Below are 20,664 nucleotides of genomic sequence, written 5' to 3' on the forward strand. Positions count from 1 at the left end.
CTCAGGCAGACGCTTAACCGCTGTGCCACCCAGGCGCCCCCCTCCCTTTTCATTCTTATCTATTTCCACTTCACTCAAGCTCAGGATAGTCCAGGTACACCAGCCTCTCTTATGTTTCTCGGTCGTGTCTGTTTTTCTGCCTCTGGGTTTTTGCATTGGCTGTTCCTTCTTGCAAATTTCTTCATCAAGTTATCTACATAACATTGCTCATTCTTATCCTATGATGTCACCTTAACTTTCCTTGTCTCGTGGATGACTATTTTATCTAAGATTAATCTGCCACTACTGTGTCATCTCCTTCATACATACCATTTTGCACAATCTGTAACTTTTTTATTTCTTTGGTTACTTGTTGATCCTCTCAACCCCCCATCTTGCTCTCTCTCTGGTTACTAGAATGACAGCTCCATGGAGACAGATTATATAAGTTACCTTAGTGTGACTGATATATTCTAATTCTAATATTCTAATATATCATTCTGATGTTCAAGTATCATATTGTAGTATATTCCTGAAAACCGGCACATTCAATATTTGTCGAATGAATGGATCCATCCCCTCTATCTTCTTTTGTTCTATTCCAGTCACAGTGTGGTTCTATTTTTACTTCTGTCTCCATTTTGCAAGGTCGTATTTGGAAAGAATCCCAAGGTATACTTTTCATTGTAGGCTGTCCATTGTTGTTTCTTTCTTTTTTTTTTTTTTTTAAAGATTTTATTTATTTATTTGACAGAGAGAGAGACAGCCAGCGAGAGAGGGAACACAGGCAGGGGGAGTGGGAGAGGAAGAAGCAGGCTCCCAGTGGAGGAGTCCGATGTGGGGCTTGATCCCATAACGTCGGGATCACGCCCTGAGCCGAAGGCAGATGCTTAACAACTTAGCCACCCAGGCACCCCCTCCATTGTTGTTTCTAAAGTAGCTGTTCTTCCCTTTGCTGTTTTATAATATTGTCTTTTTTCACAGAGCATAGGGTATATTTCTCTTAGACAGGGATCTTATAAAGAGCTAGCCCAAACCATGACATTTTTTTTTTTTACATTTTTCCCCCTAAAATTATCATGGATGTTTTCATTGTTCTTTTTCCTAGAAGAAATATGGGAGATTGACCATATGCAGTGGCACTCAGAAAACCAAAACGAGAGTAAAACTTTGGAAAGATATCAGCAAAGTTATGCACTTGGAAATAATTTCGATTTATGCAAAAGTCTTGTTCCTTTAACACAAAGGCACAATAAGTTTGGCTCACACTGTAAAAGCTTGAAATCACATTTAGGTTTTGTTACCCAGAATAGAAGATATGCTGGAGAGGATTCTGATGAGTTTAGTGGATGTGGGAAATCATCAATCTGCACTCAGCAGGATACAACTCTTACTGGAATTAAATGCCATGGATGCATTAAACCCAGTAGCGCTAAATCACAGCTCAACGAACATCAAAAAACTTATACAGAAGAGAAACCACATGAATGCAGTGAGTGCGGAAAAGCCTTCTCCAGGAAGGCACAGCTCATTAGGCATCAGAGAACTGAAAGAGGAGAGAAGCCACACGGATGTAATGAATGTGGGAAAACATTCATGAGGAAGATTCAGCTCACTGAACACCAGAGAACTCATACTGGAGAGAAACCCCATGAATGTAATGAATGTGGAAAAGCCTTCTCCAGAAAGTCACAGCTTATGGTACATCAGAGAACTCATACAGGAGAGAAACCCTACGGATGCAGTGAATGTGGCAAAGCCTTCAGCCGGAAGTGCCGGCTCAATAGACATCAGCGATCTCACACTGGAGAGAAACTCTATGGATGCAGTATATGTGGGAAAGCCTTCTCCCAGAAGGCTTACCTCATTGCACATCAGAGACTTCACACAGGAGAGAAGCCGTATAAATGCAGTGAATGTGGAAGAACTTTCTTTTTTAAGTCGGACCTGACCAAGCATCAGAGAATTCATACGGGAGAGAAACCTTACGAATGCAGTGAGTGCGAAAAAGCCTTCAGGAGCAAGTCAAAACTCATTCAGCACCAGCGAACTCATACTGGAGAGAGACCATATGCATGCAGTGAATGTGGGAAAGCCTTTGCCCACATGTCAGTCCTCATTAAACATAAGAAAACTCATACAAGAGAGAAAGCTATAAATTCACTGAAGGTGGAGAAACCTTCCTCAGGGAGTCATGGCTCTTTATACATGAGTGATCTTGCACAGGAGCAAAGCGAGATGAACACAGTGCCTGTGGAAATACCTTCTTTGGGAACTCAGCCCTTGTTAAACCTCAGTGAGTTCCTTGGGGGTAGAAATGTAGTGTTTGTGGAACAGCCTTTTCTAAGAAGTCAGGCCTCAGTAGATAATCGGGAATTTGCACAGGGAATAAGTCTTGCAAATTCAATGAATCTGACAACACCATCTGTAATAAATTATGTCTTATATGTTACAGACATTGTGTAGGAAACAAAATCTCTGGTACCAGAATGTATCTGATACCAGAAAAGCCTTTAGCAAGAATCCTCCACACATTATATGTCAGTTCCTTTTGGACAAAAATGCTATGGATGCAGTGGTGGTGGAGGATAAGTCTGTGAAAATTCAGACTTATTAAATATCTATGAAATCTCACTGAGCAGAGATGCAGCTATTGTGGGGAAGCCTTTTCCTGGAGGTGATATCTCCATTGGAATCAAAGAATTCCCACAGGACCAGAACATTAGGAAAGAATGTGATGATGTTTTCAATGATAAGTTCTACCTCATCACATCAGAGAAGTGTAGAAAAACACCTCTAGACACTGCATATGGACAACATTTTCAGTAAAATGTGGAAGAACTCCTAGGAAGGAGAAACCCCTGAAAACAATAAAAGATGTAAATTCTGAGATGGGAATTCTATTGCCAGACTAACTAATGTGTCACAATTTTATACCTTGGGAATCTGGGAAAGACTTCTCTAATAAATGAAATCTTGGACACTAGGAATTGCATTATGCAGCAAAAATCTATGAATATGGTGAATATGGAGACACAACTTTATTAGTCTCTTATGGCTGCTATGACAAATTACCATAAATTCGGTGGCTTAAAACTACACAATATTATCGTATAGCTCTGGAGGTCTAAAGTCTGAAATGGGTCTCTCTGGACAAGGGGTTGACAGGGAGAACCCATTTTTCTTTGCCCTTCCAGCTGCTAGAAGCTGTCCAAATTTGTGGTTTGCAGACCCCTCCACCTTCAAAGCCAGCAATGTCTGGTCAACTCTTCCATCACTCTGACACTGACTCCTGCCTCCCTCTCCTACATTTAAGGACCTGTGTGACTACATTGGGCCCACCCAGATAATCCAGGATAACCTCCCTATCTTAAAAGTCAGCAGTTAGCAGTCTTAACTCCACCTACTTTGATTCCCCCTTGCTTATACTGTGACATATTCACAGGTCCTGGAGATTAGGATGTGGACATCTTTGGGGGGCTATTATTCTGCCTCCTTCAGACCACCTCTGGCACCCAATTATTTGTGTCCATACCACGTGAAAAATACATTCACTGTCTCTCAGCACCTCCAAGTGTCTCAACCTATTACAGCACCAACTCAAAGTCTAACATTTCATCTAAATCTTATCAGCTCACAAGCTCTAAATCAAGTATTGGGTGAGGCTCTGGTTATGATTTGTCCTGAGGCGCAGTTCCTCTCTGTGAGCCTATGAAACTCTAGAAACAGTTCATATGGCCCTAAAATACCTAATTGCATCTTTTACTTTAAATGCCTTTTCCATGTAATGTAACATATTTACAGGTTCTGGGGTTTAGGGCATGAACATCTTTGGAGGGCCATTCTGTCTACCACAAAAACATTAGATTTCAGAGAATTCATACTACAGTAAATTCCTACCTAACCATTAAATAAATCTAGAGAATCGTGTTCACAGAGTAGTAATTATCTTTGATCGTTACGGTCCAAATACGGTAACTTTTTTCTACAATCAGTGACTCTTATGCCTGTGTCATGAGATGTGACCAGCATGGAATACTATTGAAATATGTAAATCAAATGATGAGCTCTGGAAAAGAATTCCTAAATGCCCTGAAAGAACATGAGATTTATGTGCTGCAAATGCTGCCAAATGTATTTGTATTTATTCTGAAATTGTATGAATTACCATATCCTATTCTGAGTATAGAATGCATATTCCATAATGCACTCAAGTAACAGAACTCTTCACAGCCAATTCCAACAACCTTTTTTCTTTAACAGTAAATTTTTAGTGTATATACTCATTAAATAACAAAAAAAACCAGACAAAATATATGAATGGCCTGTTTTCAGACATTGGGTAATAGTGAGATCAGCACAGCTAACTCGAGAGAAAGGAAACAAAGGAAGGGAGCCTTATGACTACCTCCAGCTTACAGCCTGGAGAGAGTTTCCATTCTGTAGCATAAGGAGAGGGAATCTAATCAGATCCTGGCAGTCTCTCCAAATTGAGGCAGTTTAGGGTTTGGAGACTTCACAGTGGCTCAAATTTATGGGGGCAGGTTACAGGAGAGGAGAGAGCTGCACCCAGAGGAGCGCATTTCGCCTATGTGATTTGAAGTTGTGATCGGCACAAATGTGTGAGGAAGCTCCCTGGGCTGGAGAAAGAACCCCTGGAAAGGAACAGGCAGAACTGTCCTTGGAACTTGCACAGGTTGGGAGTAAGTTGTTTCTACCAGTTGGAATAGAAACCCCTTCCAAGATTTGGAAAATCACAGTGGAGCTTCAGAAAAATAGTATCTCAGTAGGTCACTCGAATTGGCTCTAGAGTAACGGCTGCTCTGAACCCTCCTGACAAAGCATAAATGCAAGCTACTACAAAACCGAACTGTTTCCAAGTAGTTTAACTGCTTCCCAGACCTAAGCCCAGTAGTATTTAAAGAATAGAAAGCAATCCATCAACAAAGGAAACCAACAATGTCAAAATCACAATGTCTGGCATCTCATCAAAACCTACCCAGGTGTGCAAAAAACAAAACAGGAAATTAGGACCTATAAACATGAAGAAAAGTCAATAGAGACCCAGAATTGATATGGGTGACAGAATTAACAGAAAACTATGTTCAAAACAGCTATTTCTAAATATTCTGTATGCTTAAGAAGGTTGTATCAAATGGATTATAAAAATTACTGTGGGATTTCTCTCCACATGAGCAAAGGGGTGGATGAGGCCAGTCTAGCCACTGAAGCCCCCAACCCCAGGTTGTTCAGCCTCCCAGGAAGAGGTCAGAAGGTCAGAAGGAGGTAATTTCCATCAGCGAGAACCAGGTCCCATGAGGAGGAGACCCAAGCCCAGCTGAAGTTGGGGAGTGTAGTTTGGTCTCTGTCTAGTCCCTCCGGTTTTTCTGGGAACTGAGGGACCTGTGCTGAGCCACAGCTTTCTGGGAGATACAGTTTGGGATACATTGTCTTACTAGTTAATGGCTAGGGCTTCTTGGCTGTTTGGCTGCCACAGGGTTCTGGGACAAGCAGTTCATCTGTCTTTGTCTATTTTTCTTCACATGAGAATTCTGCCTGGGTTCAAGTGGCTATTGAAGAGGGTGCCTGTCAGACCCTATCAAAGATGCCTGGGGCTTCTTTATGCAGCATGTGAGGGAACTGGCTTTCAATGGGTCAATTCCAAGATTATCCTGTGGCTCACCTTGGACAAGGTCAGATCTTAGTAGGTCTGTCCAGCTGTGTGGCTGGGGCAGGAGGTGGCTCTAGAGAGCTCCTTTGTTGTGTGGGAGGTATTTGCCCTCATTCCTCCTGCTCTAGGGGGCTAGATAGACCCCATATTGGGAGCTTGGGAGGGGAATTTGATTGTGGGTCCTACTGAACCATTCTCTGCCCCTTATCCTATCCCTTCCCCTCCTGGTCCCCAAGAAAAACTTTGGGTGTCTGTGTGTTCTATGGGGTGTCTTGTCCTGGCCTCATCTTACCAGCTCTGTCACCACGAACAGAAAACTTCTGGAACAATGTCTGCCATGCAGTGCCTTGAAGACTAAGCAGGCAATTTTGAAATAGTATTGTTATGAATGGGAAGATGATTTCAGCAGAAAGAAATTTGATTTACATACTTTAGAACCTACAACACAATCTGTACAGATTTACAGATTCCACCTACTTTGTGTTGATTTTTAGTCTAGAGCTTGGGTCTCTATATTTTAGAACCTGCCAGATCTCAGAGAAGTCCAGAATCAACTACCCCACAACAAGTTGCCCAGTGCTGGTTCTGTATAGGGGAGCAGTTACTCCAGGTTTGGCTTTCTCTATTTTTGTATCTGTGTTTTAGGGGTAAAGGTAGAAGACTAGAAATTCCTAGTTGGTGTGTGGACTGATTAGTCTGCTCTCTGAGGGCTCCATTTTCTAACCCCAGCTTTGTGTTTTTAAGAATCCATCCTTCATGGGGCACCTGGATTGCTTAGTCAGTTGAGCATCCAACTCTTGATTTCAGCTCAGATCATGATCCCAGGACTGAGCCCCGTGTTGGGCTCCACACTGAGCCTTGAGCCTGCTTGGGATTCTCTCTCCCTCTGTCCCTCCCCCCCCACACTCACATGCTCTCTCTAAAAAAAAAAAAAAAAAGAATTAATCCTTCATGAAAAGAGAGGTGTTGACTAATTGTCAAAACTCTGAAAGCTAGGGGCGCCTGGGTGGCAAAACGGTTGAGCGTCTGCCTTCGGCTGAGGGCGTGATCCCGGCATTATGGGATCGAGCCCCACATCAGGCTCCTCTGCTATGAGCCTGCTTCTTTCTCTCCCACTCCCCCTGCTTGTGTTCCCTCTCTCGCTGGCTGTCTCTATCTCTGTCAAATAAAATCTTAAAAAAGAAAAAAAACTCTGAAAGCTAGCCTGTCATTGAAATGCCTCCTTTATTCTTAATAGAGCTCTCTTGTCAGATGTTCAGAACCAGAAAAGACAGTAGACTAAAAATGCTGGCCATTTCCTAAGAACAGAAGAAAATGACCAAGGCCCTGGTGGGTTTTTTTTTTCTTTTCTGTGTTTTGCGCTTCATCGTCATGGATTTGCAGAGGCTTAGAAAAATAATTAACAATGGAAACATACAAACATTCCTAAATTCAGAATTGAAGGAAAAATAAGCCATAAAACCAACATTAGGACAAAGGTAGAATAATGAGATGTAGACCACTGAGTTTGCTTAAAGGAACACAGGTGAATAGACATGTAAGAATGTATGATGTATTTAAATTGAATTGCAAATACTTTCTGATGTTTCCAGTATCGATAATGTGTTAGTTTCCTCTTGGTGCCAAAACAAATTCTCACAAACTTTTAGCAACTTAAAACAGTGCAAATTTATTATCTCATGTTCTTTAAGTCAGAAGCCTGGATTGGCTTGGCTAATTTCTCTGCCCTGGATTTCATTAAGACTGAAATAAATCAAGGTGTGGACCCACAGAGTTTTTATTAGAAGCCTCTGGGAAGAAACTGCTTCCAATCTTATTCAGGTTTTGTAGAATCCATTCCCTTGTGACCATGTGAGTGAGCCCCTGTTTCCTTACTGGCTATCAGCTGCAGGTTGGTCTTTGTTCTTAGAGGCTGCCTATATTCTTTCTGGTGCTTTACATGTGGTCCTCTTCTAGCAATCAGTTGAATTCCTCTTATGCTTCCAGTCTCTCCAGCTTCCTTCCTAAAGCATCTTTCTCTTCTGCTTCTAGCTGCATATGTGATTACATTGTACCCACCCTGATAATCCAGGTTCATCTCCCTGTGTACAGTCAGCTGAGTAGTAGCCTTAATTACATCTCCAAACACAGTACCTAAATTCATGTTCAATTGGACAACTAAGGGGCAGGAATCTTGAGGGGACATCTTTAGAATTCTACCTAATACAAATAATAGATCAGAAACACTGAAAGTTATATGATATCTATTATTCATAAGGAGAAATCAGACCAGACCCTTAGAGGAAATAATTATTTCTTGGAGCTTAAGTCTTGAAATCAGATAATTAACTTCTCCAACTTTGTTCTATTTCACTATTGTTTTGGCTTTTCTACATCCTTTGCTTTTCCATATAAATATGAAAATTAGCTGGTTTACTTGCTTTAAAATGCCTTTGGTAATTTTGGTAGTGTTTATATAAAATCTACCTTAGTAAAAAATAATAATAATAAGCAATGGGGAGCCTTGCCATCCGTGAACATGATACAGCTTTTGTTTGGGTATTCTTTGTTTCAGTAATGTTTTGTGTTTTTCATCATAGCAATCTTGTACATCTTTGATTTACTCTTGGGTATTAGGATTTTTTGTTGCCATTTTTACTGATATTTTAGTTTTATTTTCAATTGCTAATATAGAAATACAACTGATTTTTTAATATTTTGATCTTTTATCTTGTGAATTTGGTAGATTCATAAGTTTTGGTAGTTTTCTGTAGACTTTCTTGGGTTTTCTTTATACACAATCCTGTTGTGTGCAAATAGCAACAATATTCTTTTCTGATCTTTAAACCTATTATTTTTCTTGTATTATTACACTGTGAGGTTCTCTAGTATGATGGAGAGTGTGGGAGTGAACAGTTTGTCTCATTCTCAGTCCTCAGGGAAAAGTGCATTTTGCACATGGAATGGTGATTTTTGGTGCCTCAAGGGCAGACTGTGCTGGGTTAAATAGTATTTCTTGTTTTATTAATATTGTTTATTTTATTGTTGTTATTTTAGTGGTTACTATAGAGCTCACAGCGTGACATCTTTAATTCATCAAGTTGACTTAGAATTTTTTTTTTTAAAGATCTTATTTATTTACTGGACAGAGAGAGACACAGCAAGAGAGGGAACACCAGCAGGGGGAGTGGGAGAGGGAGAAGCAGGTGTCCCACTGAGCAGGGCCCTGGGATCATGACCTGAGCCGAAGGCAGATGCTTAACAACTGAGCCACCCAGGCGCCCCTGACTTAGAATTAATATCATGCCATTTTACACTATTCGTTTCACACATGACATCTTACCTTGCCTACTTCGCACTTGTAATTCACACATTCTATTTCACGCTTCCAAAATTTTAATAACCTAATGGCAGTATAATTCCTTTTAAGTCCATTCCCTGTCTTTTGAGCTACCATTTCCCCACCTTTTAGTTTTTTATTGCTATAAATGCACCTTACAATATTACTAATTTCATTCTTAGGCAATAAAGGACCAGATAGTAAACATCTTCAGCTTGGCTGGCCATACAGTCTCTATTAAATCTGTTAAATGATCTGTTCTATAGTGAAAGCATTCATAGATATGTAAACAGATGGATGTGGCTATGTACCAATAAAACTTAACTTTAAAAAGTAGGCAGGGAGCGGAATTTGGCCCATGGACCTCTCCTAAACACTTTACCCTTTAAGGAAAATGAGAAGAATGAAAACCTTATAAATATCCCATTATTTACCATTTCTGGTGTTCACTACTTTTCTGTTGATCTGAGTTTTCAACTAGTGTAATTTTCTTTCAGACTGTAAACATCCTTTAAGATTTCTCTGTGTAGGTCTTTCAGCAGTGAGTTCTCTCAGATTTTTTCATTTAAAAATGTCCTTGGGGTGCCTGGCTGGCTCAGTCAGAAGAGCATGTGACTCTTGATCTCAGGGTGGTGAGTTTGAGCCCTATTTTGGGTGTAGAGATTAAAAACAAATAAGCTTTTAAAAATAAAAGTAAAAAATAAGATTGTGTTTATTTCAAAAAATGTGTTTATTTCAAGTGGCTCTGTGTAATGTGTAGTGCACTGGACTTCTAGTGATGAAAAATGTCTTTATTTCACACTAATTTTTATTTATTTATTTTTAAAGATGTTATTTATTTGAGAGAGAGAGAGAACAAGCAGAGCGGAGGGGCAAAGGGAGAGGGAGAAGTAGACTACCTGCCGAGCAGGGAGCCTGATGCAGGGCTCAATTCCAGGTCCCCAAGATCATGACCTGAGCTGAAGGGAGACACTTAACTGATTGAGCCACCCAGGGTCCCCATTTTTTGTGATTTTCTTAATAACACTTCTTTTCTCTAGCTTACTTTATTGTAAGACTACAGCATATAAAACATAAAATGCGTGTCAGTTAACTGTTTATGTTATCAGCAAGGCTTCTGGTCGAAGGTAAGCTATTAGTAGTTAAGTTTTGGGGGAGTCAAAAGTTATACGTGGAATTTCAAAAGCAGGGGGTTGGTGCCCCTAACCTCCACATTGTTCAAGGGTCAACTTTTCAATTTTCTGCTGGTTCATATACATCTGAACATCAGATATACAACTGAATGGTCATTTTAAAAAAGATTTTAAGTAATTTCCACACCCTATGCGGGGCTTGAACTCACAACCCCAAAATCAAGCATCACATGCTCTACAGACTGAGCCAGCCAGGTGCCCCTGTATGGTCATTTTAATAACTCATTCTTCGCTCATATTTTGGATGTTTTATTTCTCAATATATTGAAAACATATTCATATCCTGTGCTGATAATTACTGATGCACAGTCATTTCATGTCTGATTGTATGTTCTTTCTGTTGATACATGTTTCCCTGTAACTGTATGTATGGTGATAAACGCTAACTGGACTTACTGTGGCGGTCATCTCACAAATATATTGCAAATCATTATGGTGCACACCTGAAACTAATGTTGTGTGTCAATTATACCTCAATAAAAACAAATAAAAGGTAGTATTTAGTTGGAAAAAAAGATAAATACTCCTTGAGGGCCCATATTTGCTGTGTTTTTATGTTAGCGCTTAGATCTCTACGTTTTACGTAGATGTTAAAAATGTTTTTCAAAATAAATAAAAATTTAAAAAGATAAAAATATTTTTCAGCAATTTCTATTTCAGGGATATTTTACCTGTAGGATTGAATGGATATACCTTTCAAAAACTTTTAATTTGTCAGGTTAGTCAATAATTAAGTGTACAACTGCAATAGAGTTTTTAATTGAAATATATTTGGTGTATAAATTTAAGATGTACGACATGTTGATTTGACACATCTATATATATGATAATGTGGGAAGATAGATTTAATGGTATTTTACTTCTTTCCATAATGAATAATGACTATTACACAAAGACATAGTCTTTGTAAGTTATGGTAAAAACAACCAGAATGTATATCTAGAGGTCTTTTTCACATCAGTAATGATCACCACAAATTGAAGAACAATGTGTTATTAGAGGGATTAACATCACCTGAGGATTTATCTGTAAACGTTACCTGGGAAGAGTCACAGCTACTAGGTTCTGCTTAGAAGAATCTGTATCTGGGTATGATGTTGGAGAGTTCTAGCAACCTGTGACAATAGTTAAAGATGATTGCTGTGTGTCATTCAGAGTGTCACAGACAATAGCCTTTCTTTCCATTTTCAGTTGCCCTGGCTTCTTAAGAGCTTTAAGATACTGGACTTTAGTTAATAGGCAATAGATTCTTAGTCTGTCTTCTGTTTCCAGATAGAACTTATGTGCCCTCACCTTTGATAGATATTTGATCTCTCAAGGTGAAAATATGTCAATTCCTGAGACTTTTGTGCTTTTCCTAGATATCCCCCACAAAGTCCAATTATAAATGTCTAAGTCTTTGTCATTTCCCATGAACAGGCTATCCAGCTACCAAGCCAGATATGATCCTTAATTTCAAGCATGGAGAAGAGTCTTGGAGCGTAGAAGATGAAATGCAATGTCAGTACTTTTCAGGTAAGTGAGCAACTGAGAACAGGAGAATGTGAGACTTTGAAAGTAACATGGTTGGCCAGGAGGGGATGATCCCTTCCAAATGTGTTTTAACAAGGCTAAAACTTTAAAGGTCATTACAGATATTCAGTAATTACAGAATCATTAATGTAAATCAAGGTAATTACAGAAATCATTAATGAGGCTCTCATTTGCCTGGTGTTTCAAGGGATACGTGCAACTCTTTTTCTCGCTTTGGATTGATTCATGTTCAGTAGAATGTTTCCTGTGCAGCTTCCAGACCTCCTTCTTCTCTTCTACTTCCTCTCTGGCAATGCCCCTCCCTGTTTTCTCTACAGCTCTTGTTTTCATCCCTTTTACCTGATCAAGTGACGTAACGGTTCTTCTAGTCAACACAGAAGCCTTTTATCCTGGGATCAGGTTTTTGGACTTCTGTGGGCCATGTGAAAATGTATCAAAACAAGCTAGAAGGTGGGAATGTTGACCACAGTGGTGGTGTCTAAATATATTAGAGCTTGGGAAAGGTTTGTTTTCTGTTGCATGAAGAATTAGAGAAGAATCAGTAAGAGAGGTTAATTATGCTTATCTTTGAGTGAGAAGCTGAGGATTCTTTATTCTAACCTGCTTCTCCAAGATACTTGTTCAAGACTTATGTTGGCATCTTTCTTTGGTCATTGTTTGCACCTGATAAATGGACTTTCTCCCTTCTCTGGGCATCTTCAAAAGTCTCCAGAGTCAGAGAGCATGAAGCTTCATCCTTGCCTATTTCTATCATTTGTTCCTAGTGTGGTTTCATTTTCATGGCCTTAAGAATACTAGTTATATGCTGATGAGCCCTAAATTTCTGTCTCCAGCCCAGACCTTCTTTTATCCACACACATTCACCTAGATATTTCATTTCTGCACTTGAAGATCTAATAACTACTTCAAACGTCATGTCACTCTTGGTTCCTCTTCTCACTTACACCACAGATCCAGTCCATTAGTGAGTGTAGTCTGTACTTTCCCCTTATTGTATCTGGAGGTCCTCCACTCCTTTCTGTAACTATTGTTTCACCCAAGCGCCAATATCCATTGTCTTTTGCCAAAGTTATTATATTTTTCTTGAGAATGCTCTCACTGCTTTACTCTTGCTTCTCTCTGTTCTTCACATAATAGCCAGATTTCTTGGTCTTTTTTTATTATTTATTTTTAAAAAGTAGTAGAAGTCAGTTTTTCCATCCTCTCACCCCCCAAAATTCATGAAGACAAAAACAAACTTTAGAAACATGCAGATTCATAAAGACATCAGGTTCTGACAATTATCTGGGTATGGAAGATAATTAAACCATCATATGGAAAGCACAGTCTTCTGAGTTGGAGGAAAGAGGGAAAGATCTAAAGTATAAACCAAAAAAATGCTGTATGCCACAGCTGGTCTTTACTGATTTTCCCAAGCACAGTCCACAATCCTAAAAATAGTATTTATGTCACAATACTTAAGACCTTGTTAGTGTGATAACTGATATATATATATCTGATAACTGATATATACACAGAGGATATATAGACCTTGTTAGTGTGATAACTGATATATATATATATCTGATAACTGATATATACACAGAGGATGACATTTTTAAAGTGAAAATCGGGACATATCATCTCTCTCCCACTATTACCTTGAATGGCATCCTGTTACTATTAGTATAATATCCAAATTCCTTCCAGGATCCTCCTATACGTGAGTATTTCCTGACTCCTGCCTAAATGTTTGCTTACTTTCTTATGTAAAAAATTTTGAAGTATAACATATACACACAAAAATATATAGCTATAAGGGTACAGCTCAGTTAATTTTTACAGTCACTATACTGTGTAACCAGTAAACTAGATCAAGAATACCAGAGTACTGTGCAGGATGCCATTGTGTGAACATACAACAAATTATCCCTTCCACATTTAGGCTGTTATAACTAATACTCCTACATATCTTTACATAAAGGTCCTTTATTTTACATTTTCCTACCTTTGAAAATGTTTATTTCTGAATAGTTTAGACTTAGCGAGAAGTCCCAAAATTATACACAAGTTGCTTACATATTCTTTTTGTAGATTTCCCCAGGTGGTAATATTTTATCACATTTGCATTATCACATTCTATCCACGTATTATTCCATTCACACATATACACACATCCTGTTTTTCTGAACTCTTTATCGCTAAATACTTAAGTGTGTATTTCCTAGAAACAAGTTAATTTTTCACATAACCAAAATAGAAAAAAAAATCAAAATCAAATATTGACATCGATATAGAACTATTACCCAATATACAGAGCTTATTCAAAGTTTACTGATTGTCTCATTAATGTTTTTTATAGTAAATGGAAAAAAATATTTTTCTGGACCTTTCCTTATTATCTTGCTCATTCTATTGTGGGTACACTTGCTTTCACTCAAAAGTCAGAGCTCACTGATTATGACCCAAATCCTTTAGGTAAGAAACCATATGGATGCAATGAATGTGCAGTGAATGCTTGTGAACCAGTCATGACTGTGCTTCAGAGAATTCATGCAGGAAAGAAATCCCATGAATGCTGTGATTGTAGGAAAGCCTTTCCCAGTAAGTTAGAACTAATTACTCATCAACAGACTCACACAGGGGACAGACCATTTGGGTGCAATCAATGTCAAAAAGCCTTCATTACAAAGTCAGCACTCATCTGTCATCAGAAAACTCATCATAGGGAAAGGAGATCCTATGCATGCAGTAAATGCCGGAAACCTTTTCCTTGGAAGTCAAAACTCACTTTACATCAGAGAACTCATTCAGGAGAGAGACCTTTCACATGCAGAGTATGTGATAAGGCCTTCGTGGTTCAGACACATCTGACCGTACATCAGAGAACTCCCACAGGAGAGAAACCATATGAATGCTCGGATTGTGAGAAAGCCTTCTCGAAAAAGGCTCAGCTCATGATTCATCAGCGAATTCACACAGGAGAGAGACCATATGGATGTAGTCCATGTCAAAAAGCGTTCATTACAAAGTCAGCACTCATCTATCATCAGAAAACTCGTCACAGAGAAGGGAAATCCTATGCATGCAGTAAATGCGGGAAAGCTTTTCCTTGGAAGTCAAAACTCACTTTACATCAGAGAACTCATTCAGGAGAGAGACCTTTCACATGCAGAGTATGTGATAAGGCCTTCATGGTTCGGACACATCTCACTGTGCATCAGAGAACTCACACAGGAGAGAAACCATATGAATGCTCAGATTGTGAGAAAGCTTTCTCAAAAAAGGCTCAGCTCATGATACATCAGCGAATTCACACAGGAGAGAGACCATATGGATGTAGTCAATGTCAACAAACCTTCGTCCAGAAGTCAGATCTCACTAATCATAAGAAAACTCAGCATGCACTCGGGAAATCTCATGGATGCAGTGAATGTGGGAAGGTTTTGTCCTCTAAGTCAACACTCATTATACATCAGAGAACCCATACAGGTGAGAAGCCCTTCAAATGCAGTGTATGTGATAAAGCTTTCACATCAAAGGCACATCTTATTGTCCATCAGAGAATTCATACAGGAGAGAAACCATACAAATGTTCAGATTGTGAGAAGGCCTTCTCCACTAAGGCACATCTTATGATTCATCAGCGAATTCACACAGGAGAGAGACCATACAGATGCAATGAATGTCAACAGGCTTTCATCCAGAAGTCAGGTCTTACTAACCATCTGCAAAATTGTCACGCACAAGTGAAATCTCATGGATGCAGTGAATGTGGGAAGGTTTTGTCCTGTAAGTCAACTCTCATTATACATCAGAGAACCCATACAGGTGAGAAGCCTTTCAAATGTGGTGTATGTAATAAAGCCTTCACGGCTAAATCCTATCTCACTGTACATCAGAGAATTCATACAGGAGAGAAACCATATGAATGCTGTGATTGTAAGAAGGCGTTTGCTACTTTGTCGACTCTCATTGGTCACCGGAGAACTCACACAGGAGAGAGGCCCTATGGATGCAATGAATGTCAAAAAGCCTTCTTTCGGAAGTCAGCTCTTATTAATCATCAGCAAACTCAGCATAGAGGAAAATTCTCTATGCAATGACTATAGGAATGTGAGAAATAGTTTTTGATTAGTCCTAACTGCTCAGAGAACTCATATTAAATAGAAATGCCATGAATGCTGTGATTATAGTGACCTTTCTGGAACTTCTGTAGGAAATTAACCTTATGGATGCAATGAAAAGTTGTAAGCCTTAAATCTGAAGACTCCTCCCAGTATACCACAGGGATCTCGCCAAAAGAGAGAAACATTGTAAATTCAATGATTGTCAAAAAAATTTCATTTGGAAGTCACAGGCTGTGAGTTTAGGAGGCAACACCTGTGGTTTCAGTGAAAGTGGGAAATCATTCTTTTCAAATCACATTTGTTATACATTAGGGTATTCATTCAAGGGAGGGACCCTGCAGTTGCAGTGAGTGCAGAAAAGCCAAGAAAAATCACATCTCATTGTACAGAAAAATTTCAGGAATGTTGTGGTAATGATAGCATTCTTTAGAAAGTCAAAACTCTTTGACCATCTTGTATAGGAGAGAGATCCTACAGATGCTATGACCGTGGTACAGTTTCCAGTTAATGCATATCCTCCTTACACCAGCAAACTCAAGTAGGAGGAAACCCCTATTAATGTAGTAAATGTAGTACAGCCTTCATCCACATGTCAAAGCCACTAATTATCTAGCAAAATCATATAGTAGATAAATCCTTTGGCCACAAAACTCACTGCATATCAAGAAAGAAATGTCATTAATTGCAGTGATTATCTACGGTGCTTTATTTACAATTCAGAGCCTTTTACAGTAATTTCGTATTTTATTGAACAGATTACATTTCACATTTTCTGAGATGTAAAGCAAAAATATGACTTAAAGAATGTAGAATAGTAAAGGGGGTGAAGTATAGTCACACATTTAGTGAGTTGTAAACTAGAAAGGTATATAAAGCTTTGAGTTGGAATCAGAGGGAAAACCTGTTCAGGACTGAAGGGAGGTCCTTGGTTTCTTATTACAAAAATCTCCCGTTGACTAAAGGCTATACAAATAAAAAGTCAGTTTATGGGAAAAAAACTCCGAATTGCACAAAGCCCCATTAGGCAGGAGAAATGGCCAGAATAGAAGGATGTGAGCTGTGGGGGCAGCTAGTCTGCAACAGGGATGCAGAGGGAGGATGTGGCTCACGTCCAGGACCTGTAGGTAGGAGCAGGCTGGGAAGAAGTCTAGAAGCAGAGGTTAGAGCATTCACCCAAAGCCCTTGCATTCCAGTCAGAGTTTCTAGGATGCTGATGCTTTTCTCAAACAAGGTACAATTCAGAGCTTTTTAATTGCTCTCTAATTCACATAGCAGAGGGATCCTATTCTCAGACAAGGGAACAATTTTTAGGTTCAGTAAAGTTATAAAACCCCTAAGGAATCATATATTATAGAAATACTATGATTATGTCACTAAAAATAATGGAGGATTTGATGTCAGTAAGCATCATAAGCTCTTAAAAAATAGAATTTGCTCTACACAGAGCAGTGAATGTGGGAAAAGCATCAGTGATTAATTGTATTTTATTTTTGTATTTCTGGATTTATTTCTTCACACCTGACTATCTTCAGTTGTGATGCATGTTACAGTCAGTGGAATGTCCTCATTTAGTTGTTATGGCTTCTCTATATTTGATGGCATTTTAGATTTGGATAATTAGCTAAACTTGGAAAGTATGTATAGAGTGAAATTATTTTGTAAGGGCCTAACATAATTGTTTTAGAAAGGATTCCAGAGAATATTCTACTACAAATATTAGACATTTTCACTGCAAATATGGTGCCATTTGAATATATAAAAAATAGTAAGTTGAATAGTGACAAAGGTTTGTAGGGCTTATATTGTGGAGTATACTATATAACATGGACTTTATGTATTTGACTTTATTATTTTTTGGAATTACATGAAGGAACATAATTTTTAGGGTTTAATAAATTCTCAGCATAGACATAGAATATTAAGTAATAAAATCTCATGTAAATAGGAATGTTCTATTTCCTTATAAATCAGAATGTCTTGTAATATATAATTTGACTCAATAAAAATTCTAAAGAATTAGATGGCGTAAGTTTGCTGTCCTTATTTTTACTGTCTTTTGTAGTGTTTCTGCCAGCTGTGATGAACAGTCACCACTTGAAACCTCCATTATCCTAGAGACTTATTTCTTAGATATGCAAAAGTGATAAAAGATTTACATGCAATACTAAAAAATAAGCAACATATGAGACCAAGGGGGAGAAAAGACTTGGGTTTATGTGTGTGTTCATGTATATTTCTTGCAAGTGCTGTATAATGCAGGAACTTTGGATTTATTATAAAAATATGTCCTTGGGCACTAGAAACATTTTCTCTCTTAACATTTCCTAAAATGCCCCATATTTACTAATATTAAGGATAACATTGCAGAAGTTGGAATTCTTGAACATAGCTGGAATGGCAAGTAGTTCAATTGCTGTGGAAAACAATTTGGCAGTTCCTCTAAAAAGTTAAATATAGAATTACTGTATGACCCCGGAATTCCACTCCCAGCTATATATTCACCAAAATTGAAAGCAGGTACTTCAGTGCTTCCACATGAACGTTCACAGCAGCACTGTTCGCAATAATCAAAAGGTGGAAATAATCCAAGTGTCCATCAGTGGATGAATGGATAAACAAAATGTGGTATGTGTATGTATATACACATGTATACACATACATGTATACACATCAATATCCCATTATGTATCAATATCCCATTATGTATCCCATATGTATCCCATATGTATACATAATGGGATATTGATACATAATGGGATATTGATGACCTATACAAGTGAAGTGTTGTTGAATGTTAGAACATAAGCCTCAAAAACATGATAAGTGAAAGAATCCAGACACAAAGGACCACATATTATATTCCTATTTATATGAAATGTGCGGAATAGATAAATCTATAGAGACAGACGGCAAATTGGTAGATTCCCTCAGCGCTCTGATATTGTTGCTTCAAGATCCCCAAGCACCAAGATTCTGCTCTTAAATGGTGAACAAAAAATCTCAAATTATTAATGATGCATTCACAACAATTTCTCTTTTCTTCAAAGAATCTAGTTATTCACTTACTCAAGCAAAGATACATGGATGTCTAGAACATAACAGACACATACCCAAGTACTGATGATGAAAAGATTTATATGACATTGACCTAGTCATGTAGAGACTTTTGGCTTCATATAGAAGGCAATCAAATAAATACAGTACTGCATAAATGTTAATATTATCTTGATGCTTTGTCATTTTTTTCTTTGAAATACTTGATGGAAGTATGGAAATAAAGTTAGACAGAAATAATTTTGGGACATCAGAATTTTTAAGGGTTTACTAGGATGATTATTAAATTGGATGCAGTATTATGTAGTGATAAGCAGTCGTCGTTGACATAGAAGAACTAAAAAGCTATTCATTCTGATTTCCAGCTGTGTAAAGTGGAGTATGTGCAATTATTAAAACATTTGTATTGTAAAATATACCATACAGAAAAGTATATTAAACAGTCACGCACGCAGGTGTCAGTTTAACAAAATGGCAACAGCTATGTGTGAACAACTATCCACTACCACTCATATCAAGCAATAGAACGTCCTAGAAGCCCTATTTGTCCCAGAAAACATCCCCCCCTTCATTTTCTATGGTCTAGATCTCTTCACGGAGACAAACCTGGAGTGCTTTCTTGAGTCAATTTCACTTCTCTAGATTTTTTCCTTTGCTAGAGACATCCTTGGAGCCCCTTTTGCTGGATCCTCTTTTCCTTGCCCAGGGAATATTTTCTTTGCTGTAAGGACCTCAAAACTCTTCCAAAACAGCCAAGTGTCCCTGAACCCTTAAGGCAATGAGGCTAAGTGAATACATCATCATCCACTTAGGTCTAGCCTAAGGGCGAGGTCCAGAAGGATCCCCAGTTGCGGGAGCTCTGTCCCTGTGGAGTTGGAGTGCACCATCCTCCTGGCACATGGATATGTTCACCAACCTGGAAGCTCTCTGTAGTTTATGGATTTTTTTTTTTTTTAAAGTAAGCTCTGTAACCAGTTTGGGGCTTGAACTCACTACCTTTTTTTTTTTTTTTTAAGATTTTATTAATTTATTTGACAGAGAGAGACAGCCAAGGAGCGAGGGAACACAAGCAGGGGGAGTGGGAGAGGAAGAAGCAGGCTCCCAGCGGAGAAGCCCGATGTGGGTCTTGATCCCAGAACGCTGGGATCACGCCCTGAGCCAAAGGCAGATGCTTAACAACTGCACCACCCAGGCGCCCCTTGAACTCACTACCTTGAAATCAAGAGTTGCATGCTCTACTGACTGAGGCAGCTAGGCACACTGTTTATGGATTTTTTTTTTTTATGGAGACTTAATCACATAGGCAAGGTTTAATTTGATAAAGGGAGTTTACAAAAATCTTTGATAAACATCATACTTAAAGGACAAACTTTGAAATCAGGAAGACAATGCTGCATCATCACACCTTTTCAACATTGGACTGGAGGTCTCACCCACTGCAAAAGGGAAAAATAAAGGTTTAAAAATGGAAAAGAATGGGGGAACTCATTATTTAAAGAGAATATGGGGGCGCCTGGGTGGCTCAGTCAGTTGGGCGTCTGCCTTCAGCTCAGGTCATGATCCCAGGGGTTTGGGATTGAGCCCCACATCTTGTCTGGCTCCCTGCTCAGCGGAAAGCCTGCTTCTCCTTCTCCCTCTGCCATTCCCCCCTGCTTATGCTCTCTGGCTCTATCTCTCTGTCAAATAAAAAAATAATAAAGAGAATATGACTTTTTGTAAAAATCTAGAATAACTGCTTTATGTTCCTTTAGGTAACTGTCAGCCAGGTGCAGCAATGAGAGGGGACACAGGAGAGGTGCAGGAAAA

The 20,664-nt window shown here is 38.7% G+C and overlaps 2 protein-coding genes across 7 annotated transcripts in view; both read left to right on the forward strand.

Moving 5' to 3' along the window:
* ZNF577 (zinc finger protein 577) overlaps window positions 1-3,908 on the forward strand; it is an 18,289-nt gene extending 14,381 nt beyond the window's left edge. For all 6 annotated transcript variants that reach the window (XM_008684760.2, XM_008684758.2, XM_008684759.2 and 3 more), the window contains one exon: window positions 1,088-3,908. In XM_008684760.2, coding sequence (XP_008682982.2) covers window positions 1,088-2,445 — 1,358 coding nt within the window. In that variant the 3' untranslated portion in view covers window positions 2,446-3,908. The remainder of the gene's footprint in view (window positions 1-1,087) is intronic.
* Window positions 3,909-11,584: 7,676 nt separating this feature from the next.
* Window positions 11,585-15,978, forward strand: LOC121103335 (zinc finger protein 268-like). Its single transcript, XM_040632937.1, has 2 exons — window positions 11,585-11,677; window positions 14,153-15,978. Exons 1-2 carry the CDS (start codon window positions 11,605-11,607, stop codon window positions 15,778-15,780), a joined length of 1,701 nt encoding a protein of 566 aa, XP_040488871.1. The 5' UTR covers window positions 11,585-11,604; the 3' UTR covers window positions 15,781-15,978.
* Window positions 15,979-20,664: the final 4,686 nt, after the last annotated feature.

Source organism: Ursus maritimus, unplaced genomic scaffold (assembly GCF_017311325.1).
Source record: "Ursus maritimus isolate PB19 unplaced genomic scaffold, ASM1731132v1 scaffold_19, whole genome shotgun sequence".
Classification (NCBI taxonomy): domain Eukaryota; kingdom Metazoa; phylum Chordata; class Mammalia; order Carnivora; family Ursidae; genus Ursus; species Ursus maritimus.

What these genes read in the sequence shown, in the direction of transcription:
- LOC121103335 (XM_040632937.1), top strand. Translation starts at nt 11,605, where the DNA reads ATGATCCTTAATTTCAAGCATGGAGAAGAGTCTTGGAGCGTAGAAGAT. An exon ending in GCAATGTCAGTACTTTTCAG is followed by an intron (nt 11,678 to 14,152) that starts GTAAGTGAGCAA and finishes CAAATCCTTTAG; the next exon opens with GTAAGAAACCATATGGATGC.